The sequence below is a fragment of the Petaurus breviceps genome, unplaced genomic scaffold, assembly GCF_028583685.1.
Source record: "Petaurus breviceps papuanus isolate PSGF00001 unplaced genomic scaffold, PetGlider_PUasm1.0 90444, whole genome shotgun sequence".
NCBI lineage: Eukaryota > Metazoa > Chordata > Mammalia > Diprotodontia > Petauridae > Petaurus > Petaurus breviceps.
The window spans coordinates 2826753-2851351 of NW_027187256.1; the positions used below are offsets into that span (position 1 = coordinate 2826753).

Below are 24599 nucleotides of genomic sequence, written 5' to 3' on the forward strand. Positions count from 1 at the left end.
GTAGATAATTGTATTTCATGTCGATGTTTCATAAGACTGGTTTTTATCAATGTGTCTTTTTAAAACTTATAGCTTATGATAGGTAAAAGTATGATTGTGTGATTTCCTTACTACAAGAAGTTCCTATAACAGATGTGCCAAGAAAAAAAAATATGGTTTTCTTGCCACCGATTGTGATGATAGTGATAATGGCAACAGTGGTGGTACTGGTATCAATGATGAGGATGAATCCAAATCTGTCTCCATCATCTCTGCTTTAGACCTAGTCTCTCCAGGATTTTCTCCCTGATCTGCCTGGTCTTTACACAGTACACAATAGGGTTCATTAGTGGTGGCACCAGTAAAAAGACATCTGCAATTAGGATCAATGCTAATGGTGATTTCTTGCCAAAACGGTGCATAGAGGCTAAAGTAATGATGGGCACATAGAAGATAAGAACAGCACAGATATGGGAAACACAGGTGTTGAGGGCCTTAAGTCGTTCTCTGTGTGAACCAATACCCATCACAGTCTTTAGTATAAGTACATAGGATATAGCTATGAATAAACTGTCAGACATCATACAGAGAGCGACAAAGAAACCGTAGAAGAAGTTGACAGTATTATCAGAACAGGCTAACTTCATGACATCCTGGTGGAGGCAGTAAGAATGGGACAAGAGACTTTTCTCACAGTATTTCAGCCTTTTCAAAGTAAAAGGAAACGGGAGCACCAAAAGCATGCTCTTAATGACAAAAACCAGTCCCATTTTAGAGACTCTGGCTCCAGTCAGGATAGAGCTGTATCTCAGTGGGTTCCAGATGGCTAAAAAACGATCAAATGACATGATCAAAAGGACTGAGGATTCCATATCAGTGAAGCCATGGATGAAGAACTCTTGGGCAAAGCAGGCATCAGGTGAGATTCCTGTGGCATTGAATAAGAAGATTCTTAGCATAGTGGGCAGGGAAGAAAGGGAGAGGCCCAGGTCAGATACAGCCAGCATGGAGAGGAAATAATACATGGGCTCATGGAGTGAAGGCTCTGTCTTGATGATGAAGAGGATGGTACAGTTGCCTAGGATGGCAATTAGGTACATGAGACATATAGGAATTGAGATCCAGATATGGAATTGCTCAAGACCTGGGATCCCAATCAAGAAGAAGGTAGATATCTCAATATCAGAGGAATTGACAGAAGTCATGACTAATCAGAGGATATCATCACAGACCTGAAATGACAGCCACAGTGTTATTTCTTTACTCCTTGATAGCAAGGAGAGATGAGAAATTTGACAATTAAAATGATGCTTCTGAAGCCCATTCTTCTAAAATAGATCTAAGATCAATTGGGAATGAGGATTAAATGAGATATTTGAATGACACATAGCACAGTGCTGGTACATGGAAGGTGCTACATAAAATTTATTCCCTTCTGTTTCCTCTAGACTGGAAGGTCATGATCATACAATACTTGACCTGTTTCTCTGAAGGTTTCCCAGAACCCTGTACCTATATATCTTCTTTATTCTTATAAAATTTTATGTTGAATTATTTTTGTTTATGTGCATATGCTTTGTATGCTACTAGACTGTAAACTTTTTTTTTTATAAGCAATTGGGGTTAAGTAACTTGCTCAAGGTTACATGGCCAGTTATTATCTCTGGGCGTGGTGCTGAGTATCTGAGCCCGGATTTGATCCAGGTCATCCTGACACTGGAGCCGATGCTCTTACTCGCTGAGCCACCCGGCTGCCCCTAAGCAATTGGGGTTAAGTAACTTGCTCAAGGTTACACGGCCAGGTGTTTCTGGGTGGGTGCTAAGTGTCTGAGCCCGGGATTAGGTCTCCAGGTGTTCTCAACACTGGAGCCGTTGCTCTTACTCGCTGTGCTACCTGGCCGCCCCTGTAAACTTCTTTAGGGGAAATTTGGGTCATTTGTTCATCTCTATATTTCCATTTAATTTAAAAATTATGAAATGATTTAATTAGATATGATATTTAAAATAACTAACTCAAATTTTGAAGAATCTTTATTTGTTAAAACTCATTTATTTTGTAACAGCTACAAAAAATAACCACACAAAATCAATTCTAATGTCTCATTGTGACATAAAGATGGCCTGAGTCTCAAAGACTATATCAGTGGAGCACAAGCTCTGATTTATTCTACTTTGATGAAATGGGTAAAGTGGCATCCCAAAGAAACATTTCCCATGGTTTCTGAGGAAAAATCTTCATAAATAGAAAGGTTTATCTTCACAGTTATAGTGAACATTTAGTCATAGTACATATGACATAAATAAAAATACAAAACATTTCTTAATCTCATGAGATTCACTTTTTTTCTTCTTGCATGAATGGTCACAGACAATCAGAAAAAGGAGTAAAGATACATAAAAATAAAACAGTTTGGGTGTCATCTATTCATATTGAAGTAACAAACCAAAAGTACAAGTATGCCCATTGACTAATAAGTGTGTGTTTTAATTGGTAAATTTTAAAATATTTTATTATTCACTATTTTTAATATTTAAAATATATATAGTTACTATAGTAACTCATTCATATGCATATTAATATGCTTATTAAAAATGATATGGCCAAAACATAGATGGAATAGTCATATATCAAGAATTAGAACTAACCAATGGAAAGCATATTTATTCCATTGATATGCATGCAATATTTAGAGGATTAGAAGGAGGTTCCCTTTCACTTCTACAATTATAATGACACAGTGATAGGAAAGATGAAAATGTGTGAAAAATCATACAGTTTCAAGATCACCTAAAATATTAATTTAGCTATTGGTAATATAAATGTAAGATTATTTCCAATTAACCAGCCAAATCAATAGAGGAACTGACATCTTAATCTTGACATTCTCACCATAAATGAATACAAAAGATAACTGAAAGTTATAACCAAATGGAAGAATTACATAGATTTTTTTTCTTCAAACACATAAAAAGTTAGCATCCCCATGTATCAAATTGTTAAAAATAAATATTACTTTATGGGGTACTTGATGATTGTATAGCACAGTTTGTTAATAAATATTTGATAAAAAATAGATCATGAAAATTATTGGAACTTGAATTATTATATCTATTGCTTAAGGTAAAGAAGAGAAATTGTAAGTACTCATCAAAACAGCCCCTAAATCAATGTGGATCTTTGTAAATGAGATCCAGAAATATTTGAAAGAATTTGGCCCAATTTTATCCACAAGGAAAAAAAAAGTGCTTGAAGAAAGTTTATATTCCAGACTACAAGTTGAATTGTAGCATAATGCATAGAGGACTGGATATAGACCTACAGTCTGAAATCCCACTTCTGACACATACTAGCTGTGAGAAAATAGGCAAGCCATTTATCTCTGATAAGCCTTTTAAGACAACATCTCAGAGATACTCTTATTCTTCATTAATAGAGGAAATTTCTTTACCCAGAATTTCCCCTAGATGATGAAAGCACAGATGTAGTTCCCCAAAATAATACACATGGATTTCAAAGCTGTTTATCAGTATGTTTGTCTTGAGTCAAAATTCTAAATGGACAATGAGTTTGGCTCAGACCGAACATAAGCAGGAGAATGAAAATGAACACCAAGTGGGAATTATAAAAAAAAAAGAGGGGACAATATACAGATAATTCCAGACACATAAGACACAGAGTGGAGGAGAATAGAATTAAATGTAGTTTCCAATCTCATTATAAAGAAAACAAGAAGAAACTGACTTAAATTGTAGCAACACTCTGAGAGAAGTTTTGTTTTATTTGTCTTTTTTTTAATATACATTCATTTGGTGGGGAAAAGAAGAGGTTAAATGCTTTAGGAAGGTTTACTTACCAGTACCTATCAGAGAAGACAATTGAAACTTTGTGTGCCTTTACAAGTTGAAAATTCCTTTAAAGGATAAGTTATGTAAAAGTTACCAGTGTCATTGAACTCAATTCCAAATAATTATATAGAAAGGAATGTCATAATATAAGGGATCATATGAACTGGAAATTTACTTAATACTTTAGTATTAAAGGTTATTACTATTATTAGTAATTATTACTATTAATAATAATAATACTTTTATTATTAATAAAAGGTTATTAATAATACTAATAATAGCGATAATAACAAATTCAACTATTATATATTGTACATTACATTATATATGTATGTGAAGGTCTATCTACATATAAATAAATTATATAAATTCATAAAATCCTTGGAAGCAGAGTTAGATATATCTATCTTTATGTCTTCAGCTCCCACCAGTTGAACTTACACATAGTAAGCACTCAGTAAATATTTGGTGAAGCAGAGGGAAGATTAAAGATGTCCTGTAAGACCCTGAGTGAAGTTTTATTGAAATATGGTAAAATGGTCTAATTAAGGCAACAGATATTAATATATGTTATTGCTCAGGAGCAAAAAGATAAGTCTAAACTTAGAAGTTTAAACACAGAAATCTAAAGTCTCATAGCAATGTGCAGAACAAGCTGGTTAAGGCAGTAAAGCAGTTCTACCCAGCAGCAGAATCAGGTGAAGAATCCATATTTCCTTGTTTTCAGCAATCAGAGAAGGTAAAAAAAAAAAAAAAAGACCTTAGAGGCTAATGCCAACGACAAAGGAATGTTCTATTTTCTAAACTCTGAATGCTGAGGATATTTCAGGAAAAATCTCCAGAATAATTATTCAATTATTGAATAGATGATTTTGTTTGATTTTTAATCTTTGTAAAGTTATGACACAGTTTCCCCACTGTTCAGTGTTCCATACAGATTCTAAGTCTGTCTCCAACTTACCATCCCTGGCATCCCACTGCCCACACTTTTACACCCAATGAACACATTTCAATCTATGCTCCAGTCCCATATACTCAGTTTGACATTTGTCTTGAAGTCTCAAGCCTAGACCCTGATATGACTCACAGATCCCTTAGTATCCACAACCATGTTCTGAGGAGCTGTCCTTGTCAAAGCCTTAGAGAACTTTTTCGAATCTCACCTGCTATAACAAAAAGGAAAAGTGTGCTGGTTCAGGTTGGAGGCTTCGCTTTACATCCCCTCTGCCTATGGCCTTTCCTTTGCTTTATGAGGATTTCTCTCCACTGGGGTTTTTCACTGCTCCTCACTCTCCAGGGAATTCTTCTCCAAGTTTATCACCTTCCGTAAACAATAATCTGTTTCACATATGGAAATACATTCTGGTAAATATTCAAAGAGAAGACAATCTAAAACCTTGGCTTTAACTCTTTGGGATCTGCAATCTCAGACCAAGGACAGAGATACATGGACAGGGTTTTGCAGTCACCAGTCAACTGGTGTGAACCTATGATGAATACGGGAATGTATCAAACACAGATGTTATTACGACTTAGATTCAGTGAGACTGAGGGATTCAGAGATTTTGGGGACTTGTCAGGGTTTTCAACACTCACTATCCCCTTCTTTCCCAGAGGAAATTATTTCTTTTTACAGTCATTTAATGTTGCTCTATATTTTCATTCTTCTAAGCAGAGGCTGTACTAAGGATTTGGGGAAGACAGTGAGTCCAAAGGAAAAAACAATTTCCTGTAAGTGGAGAGCTTGCATACTCATGGAAGAAATGGGTTACTCATATATATATACACACACGTACATACAGTGTAGTAATTCAACTAATGATCAGTTTTAACTAAGTTCATATACCTTAAGTCTGAGAGTATCAATCGTCTCATAGTCTCCTAATATTTTTTTTTCTTTTTAAAGGAAGAATAATATAGCACAAATGTGCCATAAACCAGTGATGATGTTATTAAACTTGCTTTTAATAAGCAAAACATATACAAAAATAAAATTGTATAGAAAAAATAGTATTTGAATTATGGCCTTAAAAACAAGATGTAGGACTAGCAGAAAGAGAGGTTATTGCTGTGGATAAAACTGACCAAGGTAGCTAGGAAGCAGAAAAGGAAAGCAATCAGGATGGTAAAAGACCCAAAGCTCAGATGGTGTGGGGAGTTGGGAGTGCTTAGCCTGGAGGAAAGAAGATTCTGGAAGGGGAGATGATGGCTTATTTCTTTTTTTTTCTTTTTTTTTTAAGCAATTGGGGTTAAGTAACTTGCTCAAGGTTACACAGCCAGTTATTTCTGGGTGTGGTGCTGAGTATCTGAGCCCGGATTTGATCCAGCTCATCCCAACAATGGAGCCAGTGCTCTTACTCGCTGAGCCACCTGGCCGCCCCTAAGCAATTGGGGTTAAGTAACTTGCTTAAAGTTACATGGCCAGGTGTTTCTGGGTGGGTGCTAAGTGTCAGAGCCTGGGACTCGATCCCCAGGTCTTCTCAACACTGGAGCCAGTGCTCTTACTGGCTGTGCTACCTGGCCGCCCCGATGGCTTATTTCTAACATTTGAAGGGCTGTCCCCTGGAAGAATTAGACTTGTTCTATTAGGCACCAACTGACAGAGTTAGGAGCAATGAAAAGATGTTAGAGGCAAAATTAGTCTCAAAGCAAGTGAATACTTCATAAGAATTACAATTATCTACAAGCAGAATGGGCTACTATGAAAGATTACCCCCTCACTGGAGTTCTTCAAGTAAAGTATGAATAACCATGCATTTGTTATGTTTTTAGGGATCCTTTATTTCCCCCCATATATAAGTTTACCTGGAGAGCTATTACAGTCTCTTACAATTATGGACAGTGTTTGTGTCATGAATTTGAAAGGTTCTTAACTGACAGTTCCCCAGTACCTGGGATCCAAGATATTTGTTCACTTTTCTCTGATGCTTACAGGCATTTGGGAAATAGGAAAGTGCCATAAATTATACTTATTCTACTTCTCATTTCTTTGGGGATTGAAAAGTACAAGTAATCCATAGACTATGACTCTCAGGCCCACTGTTTTCTCTTGAGAGTCATTCATTCTTTTGATATCATTTCACTTGAATAAAAATGTGTGAGGGGAAGGAATGTCCACAGTATTTTTCTTCTATCCTATTTGCCCTCCCCCTCTTACTATTATTATTATTATTCAGCCTCACACTGTGTTAGGAACCCCACACATAATTATTCATAGTCCTTTGGCTGGATGCTATTTTATTTCTTTTCTCAAGTCATAGAGAAGGAAGCACCTAGACACAAATAATGAAGTCTCAGGGAATCAAAGGGAGCTAAAGTAAGATACAAATTCTTTTTTGGTTCATTGGCTGGAAAAATGAGAGTTTTGTAACCAGTAGGCACCAAAAAAAAAACGTTCCCAATTTTACTCCCTGTAATAAAAAACTAAGTTTTATGCTCCTCTTGGCTTCATGTATTGACTGACAAGGTTATTGCTTCCAATGACAATCCAGTTTAGTATACAAACTAAAAAAATGATTCACCTGAGAATAAGATTTTATGAAACACATCTGATTTTGTCGGTTCACATTTATATATGTGTATGTATATATCTACATGTTTGTGGAGAGGAATGTTTCCAAGGACATATAAAGAACTTTGTGCAAGTTTCCATACAAGCAGGGAAAATTAGTCCCTTATCCTGGTCAGGAAGTTTATACCAATGAGTTTGGTATTGAATCATGGAGAGGAAATGTAATCAATTATTTTTTTCTTATTTAATATTTTATTTTTCCTCAGTTATGTAAAAACAATTTTAACATTTATTTTTAAAACTTGGAGCTTCAGATTTTCTCCCCCCCATTGATAAGGCAAACAATTGCATGTAATTTATACATATGTAGACATGAAAAACATTTCCATAATAGTCATGTTGTGAAAGAAAATATAGACCAACAAAATAAAAAACTCAAGAAAAATAAATAAAGCAAAGAAGCATGCTTTAATCTGTAAGTATAACACCAATGATTTCTCTGAGGATAGATAACAATTTTCATCATAAATCCTTCAGAATTTTCTTGGATCATTGTATTGCTGAGAATAGATAAGTCAATCAAATCTAATCATCTTAAAGTATTTTCATTACTTTGTATACAGTACATTTCAATTTGTATCAGCTCATAAAAGTTTCTCCCCAGGATTTTCTGAGGGGCACCCTATTTATCATTTTTCATACTACAATATTATTCCTTCACAATCCCATGCCACAACTTGTTTAGCCATTCTCCAGTTGATGGACATCCCCTCAATATCCCATTTTTGCCCCAGAAAAGAGCTGGTATCTATTTTTGTACATATAAATTTCTTTTACAAAATCTATTTTGGGATACATAACTAGTATTGCTAAGTGAAAGGGTATGCATTATTTTATAGCCTGTAGGGCATAGTCTCAAATTACTCTACAGAATGGTAGAATCAATTTGCAACTCCACCAACAATGCATCAATGTCCCATTTTTCCATCTCTCCTCCAAAATTTGTCATTTTCCTTTTCTGTCTAATTAGCCAATCTAATAGTTATTAGAATTGTTTTTATTAGTATTTCTTCAATCAGTAGTGAGCATTTTTGATATGGCTATAGGTACCTTTTATTACTTCATCTGAAAACTATATCTTTTGATCATGTACCAACTGAGGAATGGCTCTTTTTTGTTTTATATAAATTTTACTCAGTTCCCTATATGTTTAAGAAATGAGGACTCTCTCAAAGAAACTTGTTTCAATTACTTTTCACAGTTACTATTGCTAACTATGCTTCCATCTATCATATGTTGCTGATCATTTGTTCTATTCTCTCTATCCTTTCACTCTATCCCTCTTCAAAAGTGTTTTGCTCTGAATACCACCTCTCACAGTCTGTTCTTTCTTCTATCACTACCACCACCCCTTTTCTTTTCTCCTTCCCTCCCTACTTTCCTGTAATGTTCAGATGGATTTCCATAGCCAATCAAGTGCATGTGTTATTCCCTCTTTGAGCCAATTCTGGTGAGAGTAAGGTTCACTCATGCCCAACCCCCAACTCATCCCTCTTCCCCTCCATTGTAAAAGCTTTTCTTTTGTCTCTTTTATGTGAGGTAATTTACCCCCATTCTATCCCCCTCTTTCCCTTTTTTCCAAATACATTCCTCTCTCACCCCTTAATTTTATCTTTAGATATCATCCTTTTCTATTCAACTTATACCTGTCCCCTCTGTTTATTCCTTCTATCAGCCTTAGTAATGAGAAAGTTCCTATGAATTATAACTATCATCTTCACATATGGGAATGTAAACAGATTAACGTTATTCCCTTATGATTTCCCTTTCCTTTTTACCTTTTTTATACTTTTCTTGAATCTTGTATATGAAAGTTGAATTTTTTATACAACTCTGATCTTTTCATCAAGAAAGCTTTAAAGTCCTTTATTTTCCTGAAAGTCCACTTTACCTCTGAAGAATTGTGCTCAAGTTTTCTTGATAGGTGATTCTTGGTTATAGCCCTAGCTCCTTTGCCCTTAGGAATAACGTATTCCAACATCTCAAAGCCTTTGTAGAAACTGTTAAATCTTGTGTTGTCCTGACTGTGGCTCCACCATACTTGAATTGTTTCTTTCTTACTGTTTGAAATATTTTCTTTTTGACATGGGAGCTCTGAATTTGGCTATAATATTCCTGGGAGTTTTCATTTGGGTATCTCTTTCAGGAGGCAAATGGTGGGTTCTGTCAATTTCTATTCTATTCTCTGCTTCTAGAACATTGGGGAAGTTTTCCTTGATAATTTCTTGAAAATTGATATCTCGCCTCTTTTTTTTTTATCATGGCTTTCAGGAAATTATATATATGAATTATTTTCTTTGCTGAGCTTTTGCACCTCTTTCCATTTAGTCAATTCTACTATTTTGGAGGGGGGAAGATAGGGCAATTGGGGTTAAGTGACTTGTCCAAGGTCACACAGCTAGTTTTTTTTTGTGTTAAGCGTCTGAGGCCAGATCCGAATTTAGGCCCTCCTGACTCCAGGGCTGGTACTCTATTCATTGTGTCACCTAGCCACCCCTCAATTCTACTTTTTAAGGAGTTCGTTCCTTTGGTGATTTTTTTGTGCCTCTTTATCCATTTGGCCAATTCTGTTTTTTAAGGCATCTTGTCTTCAATGGCTTTTGCACCTCTTTTATGATTTGCCCTTTTCTGTTTTTTTAAGGTGTTATTTTCTTCAGTTGTGTGTGTGTGCTTTATCAAGTTGTTGACTTGTTTTTCATGATTTATTTGCAACATTTTTTATTATTTCTCTTATCATTTTTTCCTCTACCTATATTATTTGATGTTCAAAATCCCTTTTGAGCTTTTCCACGGCCTGAGACCAATTCACTTTTTTTTTTTCTTGGAGGCTTTGGATGTGGGAGCTTTGACTTGGTTGTCTTCTTCTGAGTATGTGTTTTGATCTTCCTTGTTATCATATTAACAGTCTGCAGTCAGCATTTTTCGCATTATTTTCTCAATTTCTCAACCTGTTACTTTACTTTTAACTCTTAAAGTAGAGCTCTGCTTCCAAGGTGGAGGATATGCTGTCCTAAGCTTCAGTGGTTTTGTGCAGATGTTTTCTGAGAAACCTCTAGGAACCTGTAAGTTTTCAGATGTTATGGCCTAAGGAGCTGTGCATGTACTACTACATACCTGTGCTCTGGTATATGAATGACCAAAGCACTATTTTCTGCCCTGAAACTTTGAGAAGGGTCCCTGATTCACTGTGACTGCAAGTTCTGCTGTGCTAATGCTTCTCCTCAAATTGGGACTGCCAACCAGGATTGCAAGCCAGATCCAAGTATACATGAAGCAACAGAGTCCTGTCTCAGTACTAACAAAGAGACACCTGTAATCTCCTCCTGACCAGTTGTTTGACTCCCTTACTACCTGTGGTTGAGAGCTCCAAAAGTAGTTGCTGCTTATGATGATGATTCAGTAGCTCCAAGATCTGATCCAGGTCTGCTGGGGGCATGTTTGCAGTGGTGCAGCATGCACTGGACTATGCTCCTTTCTCACCTTAGTGTGACAGACCTTTTCTCATGAACTTATAAGTTGTCTTTGACATCTGTGTGGTGGGGTGAGAGGTCTGGAAACCATCACTGGTGCCAGTGCTTCAGTTACGGTGAGGTCTGCTTCTTGTTGGCTGGAGCAAGGTCTGTGCTAATATGGCCTATGCTGGACTGCACTTCTCTCATCCTGGTCCAACAGACCCTTCCTGCCAACCTTCCAATTTATGATGGACTGAAAAAAAATCATTTTAGTCTGTCTTGTTGAGCATTCTATTACTCTAGAATTTGTTTAGAATCATTATTTAAAGGTATTTGGAGAGATTGAGGGAGAACTCATGCAAGTCTCTGTGTTTATGTTGCCATGCTGGGTCAACCTCCTTATCAATTATTAAAAGTTTTTTGTTTTTGTTTTTTTGTGAGCACGTAGAAAGAAAAGTGGTGATCACTACAAGCCAACATATAGTCATAGTTGTGTGGGATATGAAGACCCTAACCCAAATTGACTACTTGGAGATCTCTCAAAGTGAAGGTATTAAGTTTTATTAGAATCTTGCAAGAATAGGGTAGTCCAGTCTCTGGGACAACACCAAGAGAGAGGAGGCCAAGGTACACAAGCAGAAACTGGGTGAAATAGCAATCATTACTCGCCCCTCCCAAACATTAACCTATTTATTACTAATGAGGCTCTAATCTTGTTAGATAACATAATAATACATGAGGTCCACTACCTAAGCACAGGAACAACCTCAGAATACTGAACCCCCTTCAGTCTAACCTAGATACATCCTTATCTGGGCCTGAGTGCCCCAATGCCACTGTCTGTTTCCTGATTGGTCAAATCCACCTGCTGCTGCCAGGTCCTTTCTACATTGTTAAATTTTAGTATTATCTAGGAAAATTTCCCTCATGTTCTAGAACCAGAAGGCAAAATAGTGGTTGAAAGAAACCACTGATCACCTCTTGAAAAAGATCCCCCCCCCCAAAAAAAGCTCCTAGGAATATTATACCCAGGTTCCCAAATTCACAGATCAAAGAGAATATTATGAGCAGGCAGGAAGAAACAATTTGAATATTGTGGAAACACAATCAGGATAACACAGGATCTGGCAGCTTCTACTCTGAAGAATCGAAGGGCCTGGAAGAGGATATTCTGAAGGGCAGTGGAGCTGGGATTAAAACAAAGTATCACCTACTAGAAAAACTGAATATCATGTTTCAGGGGAAAATATGGTCATTCATTGGAATAGGGGAATTTCAAGCATTCTTGCTGAAAAAAACCAGAGTTGAATAGAAAATTTGACATCCAGATATAAGAAGCAAGAGAAGCTTGAGAAGGTAAACAGGGAAAAGAAACAATAAGCCTCTGATCAAAGTTGAACTATTAACATTCCTACATGGAAAAACAATAATTGTACTTGATAACGCTTTTCTCAATATGAAAATAGTTGAAGGGAATATGTGTGTGTATGTGTGTGTGTGTCTATATCAGAAGGTATACAGGCCTATGAATACATATGTGAATGTGTGTATATATGCTTACAGGTATACATAGATAGAGGGAACAGAAACAATTTAATAGAAAGGGATGATATTTAAAAGGGGAAATTAACAGGTGAGAGAGGAATATAATGAGAGGAGATGGAGAAAGACAGAATGGGGTAAACTATCTCATAAAGAAGAGGCAAGGGAAAAGGGTTACAATGGAGGGGAAGAATAGGAAGGCAAAAGGGAATGGGTCAACCTTCTTCTCACTGAATTTGGCTTGGGGAGTGAATTAAATACATAATAAATAGGGTATCTCACCCTACAGGACAGTAGGGGCAAGGGGATGAGAGGGGGGATGATGGAAGGGAGGGCAGGCTGGGGGGAAGGAAAGTTGGAAGCACTCACTTTTGAAAAGGAATGGGAATCAAAGTAGAGAATAGAACAAGTGGGTGGTGGTATAGGAGGGAGGGAAATATAGTCAATCTTTTACAATATATCTACTATGTTAATGTTTTGCATTAGCTACACATGTGAAACATAAACTGAATGGCTTATCTTTGAGTAAGTGTTGGTGACAAGGGAGGAAGGGAATGAATCTGGAATTCAAAGATTTAAAGTCAAATTTTTAAAACCATACATGTATGTATGTATATATATATATACATATATATATATACATATATATATACAGCATGCCCTACTGTAAGGGTTATGGGATTTAAAGATCTTCCATGCCCCCATTGGACGTGCTGACACAGAAGGAAGGGGCGGAGCAAGGGAAAGCAAAAGCCAGAGAAAGCGAAAGCCAAGGACGTGCTGACGTAGCAGGAAGGGGCGGAGCAAGAGAAAGCGAAAGCCAGGGAAAGCGAAAGCGAGGGAAAGCGAAAGCTGAGCTAGCGGTCCTGTGGTGGCTGGCGGTGGTTGGACGGCGGCGGCAGCAGCAGAGGCAGCAGCAGCGTGAAGCCCTTTTTGAGTTAGAACTGCTAAGGACTTTCTGCTAAGGACTCCTGCTGAGGACTGCCAGGGGCCGGAGCTGCTGGGAGCGCGCTTCCCGGACGCTGGGTGGTTGCTGTGCATGGGGAGAGGAGGACCTTTGCCTGAGGTAGCCTGTTCTGTTTTAAAGGCTTGAGAATGTGGGTGCTTTCTACTTTATCTACCTGTGCCAATGTCATAACTCTTCTGATGGCTTTCACTTTCTGGTTTTGGGACTCAGTCTTTTGGTATCTTAATAAATTTTCTAGTTTATTTCCCCATATGGCAAACATGACATATTTTGTGATGGATAATTATATCAGCATATTTGTAATCTCTATAGGCATTGTGAATATGGCATTGCTGATACACCTACTGAAAAATTGTAAGGGGGTATGGGAGAAGATATGGGAGAGAGCAGATTGGCAGAGGGGATAGCCTGTGGGTCTGCTATTCTGGGGAGGTGGGTAGGGGAAAAACGGAGAGAAAATTTGTAACTCAAAATCTGGCATAAATTAATGATGTAAATTAGAAGTTAATAAAGCATTAAAAAAAGAAATGCACAATGACTAACATATATATATATATATAATCATATATATATATATATAATTATATATATAAATATGTGTGTGTGGAAACAATACTGAACTTAGTTACAAAATACAAGGATTAATAAGAATGCATATATGATATTTAGAATGGGGAAACTTTGTGGCAAGTCATTCCACACAATCCCCACTCCTTTTTCTATACCTTTGAAGTTTCCCCACTTTTCTTAATCCTAATTCCCATCATTGCATTGACAACATACAAGGGGTCAGTCTCCTTTATGATTTAAAAAAAGATTTAAAAAAAGCAATTACAAACAATTGTCCCTTCCAAAGTCCAAAAGTCTCTTTTCACACTGTTATCTGGCAGGGGTTACACCATCTGATGGAAATCCTCTGGTTGTTTCCATCCATTCATACTCAGCATCACATTCCAGGGTCTTTCTCTTCTACCTTCTTTCATTCACTTTCCTAGAAAAGTAACCTTGGAACCAATTTAAATTACCTGTCATTTGTTACCTCATCATTCTTACAAAATTAAAATTGGAGTGTCGGTCAATTGTCATGATCACACATTAAAACCAGTTTCTAATATTTTTGCATTAAAACAAATTCCCACAGTTTCATCAAATCATTCTCGTTATAAGCAATTAACTACAGATAATATCTAATGTCCTAATGGGCAGATTTCTCTACCTGCTGTCCCTCTCTCTCTGCTTCCTTTCCCAGAACTAATAAGATAGCTTCCCCAAGCTGGATTATAAAATTTTCCTTGTATCTCTCATCTTGTGTCTCCCATCTTGTTCTGTCTTTCCCCATAAAACTTCTGAAACTACTTTACTGTTTTGGAACCCATAAACACCACTCTCCAAATCTCAGGGTCTGTCTTTCCTAGCTTTTCTGCCAGGAGACCCACACTGCTTTCTCAATAACCTTTTGTTGACTTCCCTGCATATAAGACACTCCACAGATTTGTTTAGCAACTATATACATATACTTATACATCTATATTTCTTTAAAGCTAGTACACATATTACTGATAATTCCCAACGGACTCCTTGATGTAAAAATCGACAGAATTTCCCTCATGATTTGTTGATTAACCATTTCTCTCCCATCAAGCAATAACCAGTGGTCTTGCTCAGTTTCAGTCTTCCCAAACTTAATTAAATTTTCCTTTTCAGCTTCTATGAACACAAGTGTTGCTTTTGTCTTAGGGACTTGTGGATTCAACACATACATCTTGATAGATTCTGTGGATAGGACAGCATCCTTATCTTTCTTGTCTGCTAATCTGTTCCCCTTCATCTCATACCAAAGATGTTATAAAACATTTCATCATAAGCATATTTCCCTTTTTGAAAAACAGTTTATCCAGATATCATCAACTACTACACAATTCCTAAATTCTCTGGTCATAGAATCTTACCCAAATAATTTTAAAAAAATATACAAGGAGGTTTAACAGATCTTTTCTTCACATAATTACTTTTCTTGAGCATGCTTTTGTAAATATTTGATTTATGCAATAACTCCAAATAGGTCGGTTAACAATATTACAAATTTCAACAATATTAACTGAAACTTTCTTTTAATACAACTTTTTTCCAAGTAACAATATCATAAATAATTACCATGTACCTAATTTTAGACTTTGAAACCAAAATCAAGTAATTACCAATCTGGTGATCTTAATTTAGTCATTTCCAAATTGCACAGAAAATTATTCATCCCATTACCATTGGCATAAAATTCACACTTAAATAAAATTCCACATAAGATTAACAGACATGAAACAATTTTTAGCTTACACTCAAATGGCACTGTTGTTTTGTACCAGGCATTGTACCAAGCACCTTTACAATTATATCAGTCCCATAAAAATCCCTAGGATGTGGATTCTACCACCATCCCCTTACTGAACAGCAAACTAAGGTAAATAAAACTTTCACGGGGAGAAAAGGGACATACAGTGAATCACTTTCTTAATGCCAAATACCAATATATACCTTTTGATCATGTTACTATGTATTTCTAAGTTTTAATACATTTGGTCCTCAGAAAGGAAATATATATCCACAAATTTATTTCTTTCTTTACTATTCCACTTACCCATTCACATTCATATCTTCCAAAAAGTTTATTATTATTATTATTATTATTATTATTATTATTATTACCACCTGTTTGTATCCCAAAGGTAACAGATTTAAAATATCAGATATAACTTAAAAAAATCCACTTCACATGAAATAAATATTGTAAGATAGGGTTAACAGAATTGATAAAGTAACATAGCTGGTTTTACACAACTTATTTTTTTCATCTTTTAGTTCAACAAAATTCAGATTGAAAACTGCTTTTTCTAACACCATTTCTAGCTCACAATGGTCACTCAATTTTTACAGTATAAGAAGATTTTACAATTTAGAGATATCATAATAACACAATGTCATTAATTGCATTTCCAAATCATACAAAAATTATTGATAAAAAATTAGCCTTACCAAATGCAGAGGCTTTTCTCCTCTCCCCACAGTTGCAGAGTCTGGTTGAGGACCCAGGGGTTTGAAAGGAGAGGGGGTCATCTGCATGCCTAAAGGTGGAGCCTTTAGGGTACCTAGGGGCCCAGGGCTGTTGCCAGTAGGGCCCCTGGATATAGCTTTCAGGTGGGGGAGGGTAACTCAAATTCCCTACTATTCTTCAGCACTCTCTTTCCTTAATCTGATCTGGTGGGAGAGGCTTTAACTAAAACTGCTCAAATGTTTTTAGCTGTTCTAACTTTTACTCCCATAAATTTCACTTATGTGTCCACTCCTTAGAAACTTCTTAAAAGTGAGAGCTTTGAATCTACCAGTCAAGTGAGTGGGACCCTGGTGTCCCCTTCTGTACTGGAGAGCTCCAAGCTTCACCTCTCAGGTGTCTCTTCTGCACATCTATGTATTTTCCTAATTTGCCTCAGTGCCAAATACTGTTTATCTTTAGCATTGAATCAGGAGTGACACTCTTCAAAATGACCAGAATGTATTCAGTTGCCTTTCAGTTGCATTCCAATACACAAAACTTTCCTCTTTTAGATGAGGCAGGAAAGAGTTAAATGTTCATCTGCCTGCCTCTTTGATCTGAGCGGAGAAGATCCCCTCCCTTACTTATCGCCTTCTCCTCACTTCACTGGGACAGAGTGGAATGAAGAGGAGGAGATTTTCAAACTTTAAAAAAATCTTAAAACTTCTGTTCACACTTTTTAATAGTAAATAACTTATACTTTTCTTAATTTCCTACCCATGCTCCTTCCTTTGCTACCTGCTTAAACTTTATTGATTTTCCTACTGTCTACTCATCCTACTGTTGGACATTGATTAAAGCCCCCCTTTAAAACCACACATACCTTATTTCTTTCGAATTCTGACCTGACACTTCTCCTACACTCTTTGACTTGCATTTACCATCATATAACAAAAACATGACAATATTTGCGTCTTTTTCTTTCCCTCTCCAGCCTGCATTCAACAGCAGGAGAAGGGAGGAGGAGGGAAAGAGATAACATCATTCCAAAGAAATGTCCAGCAGTTCAGCTGCAGTTAACCCTTACAGGGTGTTACATTACTCACTCACACTTATTCACAGAGCAACACAAAAACAGAACAGATAGAGAAACTGACAGGAAGGTTCCAAAAGCTCACAGAGGATTGTCAGAAATCCTCGGCACAAATCATATATTTGCTCAGCCTCCAGATAGATGCTAAGGAGGTCAGGTAAGACTTGCTTTAAGATAACCTAGGTGCAGATCCCCAAGTGTAGGGGGTAACTGGCCCATCCTTTCTTCCTGCCCTAGAACACACAGAAGCTGTTAATTACGCAGACACTTTACACAGAAACACAAAGAACTAATATACAAGCCAGTTTCACTTGATCATTTTTTTTTCCCTTCCCTTTATATTTTGGTAATTCATTCCAATTTTGTAATCTACTTCCTAAGGGACTCGTAGCCGGCACTTTCTGACACTACTCTGAATTTCTTTGGCATTTGGACTGTGCTTTCCCCATTTCATGTGAGAGGATTTTCCTCTCTTAGAGGATCTTCCTCTCCAACAGGGTTCACCTGCCTGCCAGCAGTCACCCAATAGCTTTCTCAAAGTGTCCTTCACCCTGGAGCCTGCAGTCTGTTTCACCACACAATTTCACCTGAGAGGCTCTTCCTCTCAGGTCTCCCTAGACCCAGCAGAATTGGCTCCCAGACTCTTGAGGTTTGCTTGGTAATCTTGCCTTTGGGCCATACTAGTGTAGTTCTCCAACTGTGAGTGCTCATTTACCATCTACTAGCAGCGGATTTGTCACTTTCGCTTTCTTTCTCCATTTTCTTTCTCCTTCACTGAGTTTCTTCTCTTCGGGCACTTTGCTCAGTGAGGAGGAGAAACACTACCCTTCTCCGGAGAACGTGGGAACAAAGTGTCCCACAGGTGACTGCCTCCAAAGAAGGGTGGTGGTCATTCCTCACCAAGTCACATGATCCCGGCACATGAGCCCCCAAACTGTGTGGTATACAGAGACCTTCACCCAAATTGACTACTCGGAGACCTCTCAAAGTGAAGGTAGAAAGTTTTATTAGAATCTCATGAGAAGAGGGCAGTCCAGTCTCTGGGACAACACCAAGAGAGAGGAGGCTAAGGTACAGAAGCAGAAACTGGGTTATATAAGCAAGGATCACCCGCCCCTCCCAAACATTAACCTAATTATTAATAATGAGGCTCTAATCTTGTTAGATAACATACATAATACATGAGGTCCACTACCCAAGCATAGTAACAACCTCAGAATACTGAACCCCCTTCAGTCTAACCTAGATACATCCTTATCTGGGCCTGAGTGCCCCAAGGCCACTGTCTGTTTCCTGATTGGTCAAATCCACCTGCTGCTTCCTTTATACATTGTTTAATTTTAGTATTATCTAGGATTTCTCTGGGAACTGGGAACTCAACCTCCTCCAAATGCTACTGCCTCAACTCCCCCAAGGCTACTGTCTTTTACTTTTTATCAGTAGTCTTGTTCAGCAATTCTCTCACTTCTGTAGAAACTTAACCCTTTGTTACCTCTCACACTACCATTCCTTTCCCCAAACTAGAAATACCTCTAATTTGGTCTCAATAGTTAATCCAAGCAACTGTATTAATACCCAATACCTCTTACATTACCTTGAAATACACAATGACTTACATATATATGCAAACAATACTGAACTTAGTTACAAAATACAAGGAAATAATAAGAATGTATATATGATATTTAGAATGGGGAAATTTCACCGCAAGTCATTCCACACAATAGTTATGCGAAACTCATATGATTTCTTTGTTGCTTCCCTATGTATGTATAACTAGAAAGTCAGATAAGGGAAATATATGTATATTTTAAATTAAGAATTAGCTAAAATAGTAAATATTGTGACTAGGCACCAGGGATACACAGATAAAAAGGATAGAATAGCAGTTCTCAAGGAGTTCCATTATAACAGGAGGGAGGGATAAAACATTTATATAAATCAGAATATTACAAATGAGGCAATAATTGGGACAAAGAAGATACCCAGATACAATGTTTTAAGAATATTTGACAAGAAGTGAAAATATTTGGAAGAATCAGGAAGATTACAAGGTACAGTGAAACTTTAATGGAGCAATGAAGGTAGATTGAGATATAGATTATGGAAGATAGAGGTGATCAGAGAATGATTCCAGATATTTTTGTGAATGCATAGAAATAGAGAGTGGAATGTCACATTTGTAGGATAGCTAGTATTCAAATTTTCCTGGAACATATGATCACAGTCAGTGAATCCATAAAAATTTGTTAAGCATGTATTATGTACTAGGCATTGTGCTAAGCACTGGGAATACAAGTAAAAATATAAAGTTCCTGCCCTTAAAGAGCTTGCATAATAATAAAGAGGGAGAGATAATGCATAAAAGGAAATTGAAAAGAGTAGCATGGTGGAAACAAAGTATTGTGGCCTTGGTAGAAAAAGTCCTAACAGTAATCTGGAGAGGAATGAAACATGGCTGGCCTGAGCACTCTCTTTCTTAAATAGAGATTCTGGGAATAACCATTCAACCAAAGGGAGAAGCAGAGGGAAAGAAAATGTATAAAATGGAGGTATGTGGATTCAAGAAGGATGGGTAGTTTATAATTCAATTGTGGAGGATTTTAAAAGTTAGTCTAAAATATTCATTTTTTTTCTGAAAGGAAACATATATAACTCAAGGATTTTTGAAAGGGGGCAGGGTATGTGTGACATGGTCAGATCTATGTTTTAGGAATATTATTTTTGTAATTGTGAGGACTATGGAATCAAGAAGTGAAAGGATGGAAGCAGAAAGGACAATTAACGGGCTATTAAAACAGTACAGGAGACAGATTATGAGGTCCTGAACTAGAATGATAGCTATATGATTTAAAAAAAGATGGAATGGATATGAGAAATATAAAGGGAGTGATGACAACATTTAGCAACTGATTGGGATAAGGACAAAATAAGAAGAGGGAAAAGTCAAGAATGAGGTTTTTATTCTGAGCAATAGGAAGATGGCATAGCACAACCAATAAATAAATAGATAGATAGATAGATAGATAGATAGATAGATAGATAGATAGATAGATAGATAGATAGATAGATGATAGATAGATAGGTAGATAGATAGATAGATAGATAAATGAATGAATGAATGAATGAATAAATGGATGGATGAATAAATAAATGAACGAATGAATGAAAAAGTAAATGAATAAATAAATAAGTAAACGAATAAATAAATAAAGGTAAAATTTAGGCCAAAACATAATTATATAACTTTGTTTCTTTGTTTTTGAGACAATCTAGGTTAAGTAACTTGCATAGGCTCATGCATCTATTATTTGTCTGAGGTCAAAGATAAACACGGGTCCTTCTGTCTCCAGTACTGGTATTCTATCGATTGCATAACCTAGCTGCCCCACCTAAGTTTTTAATGAGTTATTTGCAGTGCTGAATATTCAGCAGAAGCAGGACTGGATTTTATGAGAGAAATGATAACTGGATTTATGAATTTGGGAGTAATCTCTACGGATTTAATAAATGAGCCCTTACATGTGGTTGGGAATTAGTACAGTATGTAAAGGGAGGAGGGAAAGAAAGGGAGGATAAAGTCTTAGAGTATATAGGCTATGACAATGACAAATAAACCTAAAAATATATATTAAAGCAAAAGGGAACAGAGTATAAAATTAGTGATAGATTATATATTTTTTATCTGAATTCTAGGCTAGTTAAGGAAGGAAAGGCTCAACTACCCCCTACCCTTTCCACAGGATGCTTTTTTTTAACCATGACAATAATTTAACATGGAATAACAAATCACATGGGACTTTTGACCTGTGTCATTAGAAAGATGATCCACATTGACAAAATCATATTAGGAATGTGATAAAGTCAATTTTTACCAGTTTAGAGAGACATTTGTTACATTTTCAGTGTGAACATTTACACCTCATAAAGCAGCATATGTTACCAATCACAGGTTGATTTGTTGTTTTGTTTATAGTTACACTTAAAAAGTCTAAGGCTATTTTAGACTTAGAAAAGTGGTGGAGAAAGTTTAAATAATGTAAATTGAAATTTAAAGTGTATCATGTGCATTTTTTTTTCTGGAGAGCCAGTTGTTAAATATTTATCAACATATTCCTATATTGAAGAAATTATAATGATTAACTATTGAGTTAAAATGACACATGTGAAAGTAGTGGGAGAAATGTCTAAATAACTTTTAATTGAAAAATGATCTAAACTAGAAACTCAACAAATTCACAGAGCAGATGACAACACAAAATAAAGAAAGCAAATGTGTTTTCAGTTACATTTAGATTGCAATATTCAGAATCCATAATTTGATAATCTCATCAAATATGGGTCTGGGTAGATCACATATGTAGGATTTCTTTAAGTTCTGGGGGGCTACAGAGTGATTAGACTTTCAACGTTACGAAGAAGGTAGATATTTATAAGATATTTTACATATTGCAGATTATTCTAAACATTTCACAACAGCTCTCTAAGATAGAAATCATAGATAGTATTGTCCACATTTCACAGAGGAGGGAACTGGATGGAAGGAAATTAACATTTATTACATACCTACTATGCTTGAGGGACTATGTTAAGCATTTTACAAATATCTCATTTGAGACTCACAACAACCCTGTGAAGTAGGCATCTTCATTTTACAATTAAGCAAACTGAGACAGGCAGCAATTAAGTGCATTCCCCAGGGTCACACAGATGGAAAGTATCTGAGCCCAGATGTAAGCTTTTGACTTTTTGACTCTAGGCTCAGTGCTTTACCTACTTTGTCACCTAATTACCTCTGCAAAGTCAGCTCACACATGTTTAGAGAGTCTTAGAAATAAAGAATCCTGTTCATACACATATAATATATGCCATTATGGAAGTGGCAGTGGTGGAACTTAAATCAAGGTCTTACTGACTGTGTCCAGCACCCTTTCCATTAAGATAAAGCTGGAACACAGGGGAGAGAAAATATTGAGGGAAAAGGAAAGCATAATCAATTCTATAACAAAATGAACTCATAAAACTTTGCGTGTTTAGTCTAGATATGATACAATACTGAAACATTTAGGGTCTACGTGATCTTTATCTTCAAATATTTCAAGAACTTTCCTTTTAGAAGATGAATTAACCCAATTCTTCTTGGACCTAAAAGATATGAGTAGGATAGATCAACTATAAGTGAGCTGTTTATGTAAGCTACAATGAGGCATCTTTTAGTTTAAGACAAGGAATCCCATATTTGTGTTCTCACTTTCCTCCCCCTACATCCCACCTCACTCACACACACTGTCCCTACAAAGTCACATCACCTCAGGGCTTCTTTGCTTTGGAGCAGCCTGAGCAGAGCTTGGCGAATCAGTTTGGTTTTCAAGCTATAGATAATGGGGTTCAGGACAGGTGGGAGTAACAGGTAGATATTGGCCATAAGGACAGGAACAATCTGTGGGACAGTGACAAATAGACGGTGTGAAAGTGATGTGCTGATCATGGGCACAAAAAATATAGCAACAGCAGCAATGTGGGAGACACAGGTACTGAAGGCCTTTTGTCTCTCCTTGGGGGAGGCGATGCTCAGGATGGTGCGGAGGATCAGGATGTAGGAGAGGAGGATGAAGAGTAAGTCAACACCAGACTGGGAGAGTAGAAAAAATAAGCCAATCAGACTATTGAACCAGGGGTTGGAGAAGGAATGCTTGATCATATCAGGGTGGTAGCAGTAGGGGTGGGAGAGCTCATGTCTTCTTTGGAAAGATAATCCCTTCAAGGCCAGGGCTATTGGGATTATGCAAAACATTTGCTTCACAAAGATAACCAGACCAATAAGTATGATGGTCGAATTAGTGAGAATTGCTGCATATCTTAATGGGTCACAAATGGCCATGAAACGATCAAAGGCCATGGCTAAAAGAACAGAGGACTCCAGAAAAGAGAACAGATGGAGGAAAAACATCTGGATGATGCAGGCATTCAAGCTTATCTCTTGCAAATTGAACCAGAGGACACCCAGCATGGTGGGAAGGGTTGTAATTGTCAAGCCTAGGTCAACAGCTGACAACATAGACACAAAGTAGTATCTGGGTTTGTGGAGGCTTCGCTCAGTGATTATCACAAAAAGGATCATGCTATTTCCCAAGAGGGCAATGGCATAGAGACAAGAGAAAGGTATGGAGAGCCAGATGTGACTACCTTCTATCCCAGGGAAGGCAGTGAGAAGGAAAGTTGGAGACAGGGATGTGGTATTATTGAGAACCAACATGGTAGGCTGAGGTTGTACCCTGAAAGAGAGAAAAAATATGTTTAGTCCTTATGATATCCCATTTATCAGTGAATCCAAGCGCTCTTTTCCTCCATAAAACTTTCCTCTCCAACTAATCCAGCTCATGACATCTCCCTTTTTTTCATCCTTATTACACTTGTCTATAACTATCATAATTTACAATTTACATAATTAAAACATTTTCATAATTTCAAATTTACATAATTAAGACATCAGATTTTAATATATGTAAATATTACTTATTTCATTAAATACTTGCCAATTACATCTTTATAATTTTAAAATTTTTAAAAAATTTTGAGTTCTGTGTTCTCTCTGTCCTATCCCTCCCTCACTCCTTGAGAAATCAAGCAATATCAAATTAATTATGGATGTTGTTAATCAAACATATTTGCATATAAGCCACGTTGTAAAAGAACACACACACACACACCCAGAGAATATTTTTTTAAAATCTGTTTCAATTTGCTCTCAGTGTTTATAAGAATATTAGACTTTAAAAGGAGCTTAGAATTTCATCCACCCATTTTACATGATCCCTAAGATCACAATCATTATATCAGCTTCTTCTTGAATACTTCCAATGTCCAAAGAAATAAATGCCTCCTAAGGTAACTCATTCCATTTTTTAGATAACTCTATTCCTTGAAGGTCAAACTGGACCTTCCTTTAACTTATACTGATTGCCACTACATTTACTTTTTTAGACATAGAGAAGTATCACCTATTCCACATGATACTCCTTCAAATATTTCAAGGTAATAATAATGTCTTCCCTTATCCGTTTCCACTCCAAGCTGAAATTACTCCATTACTCCATCTATTTCTCATAACTTCTTTTTTTCTT

At 36.6% G+C, this 24599-nt stretch overlaps 2 protein-coding genes across 2 annotated transcripts; both read right to left on the reverse strand.

Annotated features, from left to right (window-relative positions):
- Positions 1-245: 245 nt before the first annotated feature.
- Positions 246-1346, reverse strand: LOC138177680 (olfactory receptor 51A7-like). The gene has a single exon (XM_069108890.1). It carries the CDS (start codon positions 1182-1184, stop codon positions 246-248), a length of 939 nt encoding a protein of 312 aa, XP_068964991.1. The 5' UTR covers positions 1185-1346.
- Positions 1347-22780: 21434 nt separating this feature from the next.
- On the reverse strand, positions 22781-23731 carry OR51T1 (olfactory receptor family 51 subfamily T member 1). The gene has a single exon (XM_069108891.1). The coding sequence runs from the start codon at positions 23729-23731 to the stop codon at positions 22781-22783; it is 951 nt and encodes a 316-aa protein (XP_068964992.1).
- Positions 23732-24599: the final 868 nt, after the last annotated feature.

Excerpts from the sequence above, each read along its gene's own strand:
- LOC138177680 (XM_069108890.1), bottom strand. The coding sequence starts at position 1,184 with ATGACTTCTGTCAATTCCTCTGATATTGAGATATCTACCTTCTTCTTG.
- OR51T1 (XM_069108891.1), bottom strand. The coding sequence starts at position 23,731 with ATGTTGGTTCTCAATAATACCACATCCCTGTCTCCAACTTTCCTTCTC.